This window comes from Clupea harengus, chromosome 4 (assembly GCF_900700415.2).
Source record: "Clupea harengus chromosome 4, Ch_v2.0.2, whole genome shotgun sequence".
NCBI classification, from domain to species: Eukaryota; Metazoa; Chordata; class Actinopteri; order Clupeiformes; family Clupeidae; genus Clupea; species Clupea harengus.
The window spans coordinates 17027282-17034949 of record NC_045155.1 but is presented as its reverse complement, the minus strand read 5'-3'; the positions used below and the strand labels follow the sequence as shown (position 1 = coordinate 17034949).

The following is a 7668-nucleotide window of genomic DNA, read 5'->3' as shown; positions in this document are numbered from 1 at the left end:
GTGTTGGATGAATGGTCCGTGGTGAGTTAGACTGTACTGACTGCCGGGACTGCTCTCCTCCTCCTCCTCCTCCTGCTCCTGCTCCTCTCTGAGCTCTAATCAGGCCATAATGACAGATAAACGAGGTTGAACCCCCATGCTGCACTACAGGCTGCTGGGTACTGAGCTGTCCTTCCAGGCAATCCCAGCTAATATCGCAGCATCAAAGTGGTGCAGGAGCAAGACACAGGGAGAGAAAGAGAGAATGAGATGGAATGAAAGAGAGAGAGGGAGGGAGAGAGAGAGGATTGGAGGAAGGCAAAGAGAAACAACGATAAAAAGAAGAGAAAGACCTAAGGGATGACAAGAAAAGAGAGAGTCGACTCGAGAACAAGGGGGAGTTTGTGCTCGTGTGTCGGGGGTGGGGGGGGGTGGGCGGTGGGGTACAGGCTACCTTAAGCTGTCACAGCTTGTCCAGAGTAAGGTCTGCATGTGGCGTAATAGCCAGCTCCCACATGTGCTCGTATGAACAAAGGGCCGCAAGCGTTGTCAGGGTGAGCAAGACTGCCACTGATTCCAGAGTGCCCTTGCTCTGTGTGAGTGTGATCGTGTGTGTGTGTGTGTGTGTGTGTGTGTGTGTATGTGTGTGTGTGTGCGTGTGTGTGTGTGTGTGTGCGTGTGTGTTTATGTGTGTGTGTGTGTGTGTGCGTGTGCGTGTGTTCTTGTGCACGTTCTTCTGTGTGTATATTTAAACCACAGGATAACTGCTCCCTCATGACCAGCTCCACACACACCCCACCCCACCCCCCCTGCCCCCTAGCAAACCCCTCTTTGTCAACACCCAACACGCCACCTCCCACCCCCCCTGCACTGCCTCCTGCGCCAAAACTTGGCACACCCTGGGTGCAGCTGCGGTGGTACTGGGGCCCTCTGCAGCACACTATGCACTCTGGAGATGGAGGCGAAACCATAGCACCCTCCCACCCCCCATCCAGAACCCCCCACAGGCAGTTAGGGGTGAGGGGTGGGGGGAGGGAGAGGAAGGAGGTCCACCTCAACAGTAAGTGGAGATATATACTTTTCACCTGCCAAATTCTTTGCCTATTTCCGCACAGGACTCTTATGCATAATGTGTACTCCTCCATTTTAGGGACATTACAGTCAAATTTTAAATATTCAACACAGCTTTCACTTTGGATTATCCATGTAGTCAATGACTAGAACAAGCATTTTGTACCTGTTTTACTATGTTGATAATGTTTGGATTCCCTGATATTTTCTATTTCCATAGCAGTGATACACTGCAGTATACAACATTATGCACTTCTCTGTGTTAACACTACTAATCTTGTAATTTGTATGAGCTGCTACAGACGAATAGAAAAAAATGGCATAATGGGACCCTAGCCCCAGGGGCTGAGGAGAAGACAAACAGTATTGTATTGGCCCTCTGCGCCTAGGTTGATACAGAGGTGCATTTCAGTCACTACACCTGATTCAGTCAGAAAGAAGGAGAAAAAAAAAGAGTAGAAACGTGAACAAAGGTATAGCGAGAAAAGAGAGAGCGAGAGCGTGAACAGATGGACGTGCAGAGGGAAAGAGAGAGATCACTGGACAGATATGAGCGTGGGACAGATAAGAGAGGGAGCATTACAAAAACGGATTCACTATCAGACACCCAAGGCGAAAACAGCAGTGCAAGAGGTTACAGGCGCAAGCACACACACACAGACACACTCAAACACACACAAACACACTAACTACTCACAATACAACAGCTACACACAAGAAAACACTAGTCTTTAACACTTAATAAACCCATGTAATCAAAGAATGATGAGCTGATAGGCCTATAAGACACCCCCCACAGACACGTGCCCTCTCTCCCACACACACTTATACACACATGTTAACTGTAAACTTACAGTCTAGTATTACACATCGAGCTCACACAAGCTCTTCCTTTTGCAATCGCACATTCAGAAACTCAAACAGTGCATCCTATTAATCCTGTGCCTCTAGTTTCCTAATTATTCTATTCTGCTGCTTTGGCCTTTTTGTTTGTTTTGTAGTTTGTCTGGCACAGGAGCCAGTTAGGGGATGTGTCCTGCTGTTCTTCATCATTAGTCAGATAGAAGTGTATGTGTGTGTGTGTGTGTGTGTGTGTGTGTGTGTGTGTGTGTGTGTGTGTGTGTGTGAGTGTGTGTGTGTGTGTGAGTGTGTGTGTGAGTGTGTGTGTGTGTGTGAGTGTGAGAGAGAGAGAGAGAACGTCTGTTTGCATGCCTGTTTGCACATGTGTATGTGTGTGTGTTTGTGGAAGAGAGGCAGAGGAGAAAGGGAAAGAGTGGATGTCTGTGTATGCAAGTGTGGCAGTCTGAGTGACTCCGCAATGCAACAAGTTACTCTCTGACTCTCGTGGCTGACGTTTCTCACTGTCACTCAAGTATGGGCCATTATCGGACATCAAACATTCGAATTAATGAACAAGATCATGAACAGCCATCTATTACATCATTTAAGCCTAGTGAGGGCGGGGGACTTAATAAATTGCAATTGTCTCTGAAATACGAAACAAACTGTAACTGAAAAGTGTAATCAGACAACCAGAAACAATTGTGTGTCACAACAACTCTGTGAACTTGTGGACTTCGTGGCATGACATGAAGCACCCTCGGAAAACTGTCATTCATGACAGCTGCATCCGACAAAGAAAGCCCTTTAAAAAGACTCTCATTAGCCGATTCATTCTAGAATGCATTCCAGAATGCAGCCTTACACATCAAACCCTAGCATGAGGCTGCAACAGACAGTAATCCCCAGCGACCAGCAGATGGGGAGAAAAAAAGAGAAGAAGAAAGATTGATGAGCTGAAAAACAAATTGGGGCTTTAAGGAGGTCTCAATGGTTCTTTAATAATGACGGTGGCTGACAACAGCGTGTGTAACAATTATCACAGCGTTTGCCCTCAACAAGATCAACAGTCAGCACCATGGAGAGAGAGAGAGAGAGAGAGGAAAGAGATGCCAGGATGAAGGTAGAGAAAGAGGGATGGCAACCATGTAAAAGGATGACAGATTAAACATATGGAGACAGAAAAGAGCCAAGAAGGGAGGAGAAACAATTAGACTCCACAGAGGTGTGGGGGGCAACATTAAAAGGAGGGACTAGGGGGATACAACGATTGTAACTAATGCTGCGTTCCATTTATCTTGGTAGTCAGAAGTTGGAGCTAGGAATGACATCACACATTGGAAAACCAAGATGGACACCTCCAGAAGACAGAAGTGCTAATAAACAGTACTTTACTACAACTTTGACATTGTTGATGCGCGGTAATCTTGGTTTTTGAAGCCAGGGTTGGTAAGGTTCTTCCAAATCCAACTTCAGGGGGCATTCCAATTGAAATGTCTGACTTCCCAGTTCATATGGAATACACCATAAATGACAGAGATTCCAGTCAGAACTAAAGTGTTATGTTTCATATATATTAATGTCTTATTATTATACTCATATGCCTTTATATTACTTAGAATTAGAAATAGGGTTAAGCAGATATCTGTGGGGAAATCTGGCAGTCTCCACATCAACCCATGTTGCTTTAAAGATTACACAGGACAGGCTCGTAATCTTTCTTTTGAGGTAAAGGTTGTCAATGTGTGATTTTGTTTGTGATTTTTTTGGGGGGGAAAGACATGCAACAAGTAACTGTACAGAAATGTTTAACCATAAAAGCCAACATAGCTGAAGAATATCAACAAATACAAATGTTTACCACATGTCACAACATGACAATAAGGATCATTGAAGCTCCTCGACTATACTGTATTTTGGTTTAACATGCAAAAGAGTTTTAATGTGTTATGTTTAATTAAAGTATGATGTCTGTATATTGCCACAATACAAGTGATTAAGTTTAATGGTTATGACAGAGAGAGGCACGTTCCATTGAATGGCAAACTTCTGAATTCAGAATTAATCCACTGACCGGTTTTCAGCAATACACAAAGAATTTGCGCACAATGAATTATTAGAATTCACAGTTGTGATTCTTTGTTCTGATTTACACATAATTTTTTGTAGAAGTTATGATTCAGCTGTGTAGCTATAAGCCCATTGTAAAACACACAAATGTTAGGGTAATAAGTACACTGGTTTTCCTATGTTCAAAGTTATGCCTAAGCATCCCATTTTTTTAAGGCATGTTTTTAGTGAGGTATTTCCTGCTTGTTTCAGCTTTTATCTCTTTACATGGTAGCCATGTATGCTGTGCATGCACAGGTAATATGTTTTGTTGAATTCATCACTCAAGTTTGTTTTCTTTAGAAGCTGAATGACTCCTGTCCCCTCAAAGTGGATACCAACTGCCTGGGTGGCAGTAGGCTGTTGGCGTGACTCCCTGAGGAGATTATTTAAAATGGTGGCTCATTTTCTGGCACCCCTCAACCACAGTGACACGTTGGCACAGTGGTAGAAAGAGGAACTCAAAAAGATTTGCAACTGTTAATCAGTCAACATTTCTATATATCCAATAGAAGGTGGGCTTCATTCATTTTTAATAAACTACTTTTTTTCTCAGCCAGTCCTTATTTAACCATCAACCGCTATCCCAGTGCAGTCATAGTAACCTGTTCCTATAAGGTCATGCCCAAGATGTGCCATTCAAGATAATCTAGCCAATATGCCTTGACATCAATGAATGATCTTTGTGCATAAGTCATACAAAATCATGGGGTTCACAGGCATCATGCAGACAAAAAGTACCCTGAATTATGGGAATAATACATAATTCTTTAAGCATTTAAGTTGGGCCGTGTGAATAATATAGAACGTTGCATGATGTGGAAAAATATTGGTCTCATATAAAATGGAGACTTAAGGCTATAGTATGGGAACGGCTGGGTTACCAGAGCAACGAGTGCCAACAGTCCGTTCTGCCTTCATCCCGCGCAGGACAATGCAAGTGGTGGCAATACGTAATATCAGCACGCGCGTGAGTTCACTTTCAACCCTTTAATGTTCAGATTTAGCTGACGTTGGTCCACATCTAAATATAAATTTGGCAATTACTCTGAAATACAAACGATGAACAATAAAATAACAAAAATAAGACTGCATCAGCGCCTGACTGGAAGGAGGGCGGTGCGCGAGTCATTTGAGGAGATTCTGCGGGAATATTCTCTGTCCCACCACACTATTGAAGAGGCTAATTTCATTATTAGGCCAGCTTTCTAAATATGGTTCTAGTTAATCAATGAATATTGTCCTTGCTACCCATTCTAATTGCCCCCTCCCTTCTGTGCGCCAACAAGGCACCCTGGCATCCCCAACTATTTGGGTAACATACACCATAGGAGCGCGTAATCCCGCCCGGTCTTGTAACGTCCAACATGTTGGATACAGTCTTTCTGTGTCGTTTTAAGTATGTGGAAAGACAGACTCGACCGTGCGCACATTCCATAGTTTAGTATAAGGACCTAATCTGAACCTTATAGATCGTGTCCTTCAGTTGGCAGGACAACGCCATGCTTATTCGTTAGACTGTACAGTAGCTTATGTCTTGACCAGGACACCATCATCACTACACAGACAATGCTCCTGTGAGGCAGCAGCGTTGCTATGGCAGCTAGATCTCGGAGTAGGACTGTTCTGCTCGGTTGAAAATGAGTGATGCGAGAGTCGGACAGAGTCCGGTAGTGTTTGAAGTGAAGAGGAAGTACATGACAGAGGAGTTGTAATAGCATGCGCTCTACGTCCATTATTATACTGCGTTACGCGGACAAATAAATAGTCTATGGATGTGCTTGAGGTGAACAAATGTGTAACACATAAATACACTAACACCAACACTCAGACAGTCAAGAAAGCTAAAACACTTCACACCGCGTCCGGATAACGTTGAAGGAAAAGACACGTTACCGTTGATTTGACAGGAACGTACAGGACGGGCTTCCCCGATGCTCCTTTCTTGTGCTCGCCCAGAATGTTGTTTCCGACCTGAAACCCCTTTGACTTCACCCAGAATTTGAATTTGGCATTGATGTGGCTATTATCAACGTAAACGCCGTCTGAGTCGTCGTTCTGCAAAAGAGTCTGCATAATTTTGTTGTATTTTCGGCGGGTGACCGTCTTTGTTTTACCCGAGTCCCCGTAAGTCCGGAGACACCAGTCCTGAAATTCCCTGAACATCTCCGCCTCTAAAACGACGGGGCTTCGGCTCCTTTTCGTTAAATCCGTGCATGTCTTTTTAGTTGTCATAGCGTTTTCTCTATGGACCTTATCCCTTTGTTGTACAGCCTGATGGAAAGAAAATAGCCTATTTGAATACCAGCAACTGAAATGGGAACAAACTCCCCCTCCTCTCCCCGTCCCGCTAAGAAGATGATTGTTTCGAGACCTAGGTAGGCTTTCCACACGAACAAGCAGGAAAAAGGCGTCTGAGCTGGATTCGGGCAGCCGCACACCTGTTTGCAGATTCGCCTGCTGTCCCAAACCGCAACGGCAAATGTCACTCGCTCACATCATCCGCTGAGGAACTGAAAGAGGGGGCCGTCCTACGAAACGGGTATCTCCCACCTGTGCGTAAACGGTCTCTTGACTGAGGTCTAATGTCTGAATAAAACCCACAAGGTTACGGGGGATGTCAAACAACGCAGCCAATAAATATTTTTTTGGAGAATGACATTTAATTCATGTGTTAACAGTCTATATGCTTTTTCACCGATGGCCCATTACACAATTATCAACGGGATGCCACCGAGCCCGATGTGGCTGATAGACTTATGATAGATAATTCCGAAATAGAAATGTCAGAGTTGATGTGGGACCAATAACGTTTATAACATGTGGAGTAAATGATACAGCATGGATAAAAAAGCACTTGCAGTCACGCGCCAGCGGGGATCGTCCTCTTTCTTTCCACCTGTTTGAATCGGACCGGCGCGTGCACTGGCCCATTCCGCTTTTACATATCAACCCTCACGATTCGACATAATCTCAATTTATTAGCCTTTTCTTTGTTCCCAGACGAGACCTTTACGGTCCAATTTGGATGTCAGGCGCGGTTACTCTTTTGTCGAATAAACAAATCGTATTTTGCTAGCGGTCGTTTAAAATCAGGAAGTGTGCGCGATGGGCAAGAATTCACAGCAACCAAGTCAGCAACACGGTTAGTAATGTTAATTAATAATGATACATTTAATTTATAAATCGCTTTCCAGGAAACTCAAATACGCTTTACATTATATAAATAAAAATGATAATGAAAAACAATACAATAAAACGTATAACACGCGACATTAATCACACGTTGAAAGCCGTAAGTTTTAAGTAAAGATTTGAACATGGAGAGATCAGTGCAGTCTCGGATGTGTTTGGGGAGAGAGTTTCAGAGGGAGGAGAGAGCTCTATGGAGAATGCTCTGTCGCCCCAGGTCCCCCCAGGTGTTGAGGGAAAAGAGAAAATGTCCGACGCGGACAGTTTGGGTTGAAATAACTAAACCATAAGAAAGAAATACCTTCTTCAATACATCCAAAACAATACAGTCCTGAAATTTAAAGGAATATTTTATGCTAGCGTTTGAGTGGTTTATTTTTGTGTTCAATTTTGCAGGGTCATACAACGTTTCACATAACCAGGAATTTTACAGCAACCTCTTTCTTATTAGCAAGACAAATACTGCATTACAGTACA

The 7668-nt window shown here is 43.7% G+C and overlaps 1 protein-coding gene across 2 annotated transcripts in view; it reads right to left on the bottom strand.

Moving 5' to 3' along the window:
• The window catches only part of nol4la (nucleolar protein 4-like a), a 42091-nt gene extending 35535 nt beyond the window's left edge, over positions 1 to 6556 (bottom strand). The window contains exon 1 of one of the 2 annotated variants that reach the window (XM_031566445.2): positions 5896 to 6556. In XM_031566445.2, the coding sequence (XP_031422305.1) occupies positions 5896 to 6234 (339 nt within the window). In that variant the 5' untranslated portion in view covers positions 6235 to 6556. The remainder of the gene's footprint in view (positions 1 to 5895) is intronic. The other variant, XM_031566444.2, reaches the window with a different exon arrangement.
• Positions 6557 to 7668: the final 1112 nt, after the last annotated feature.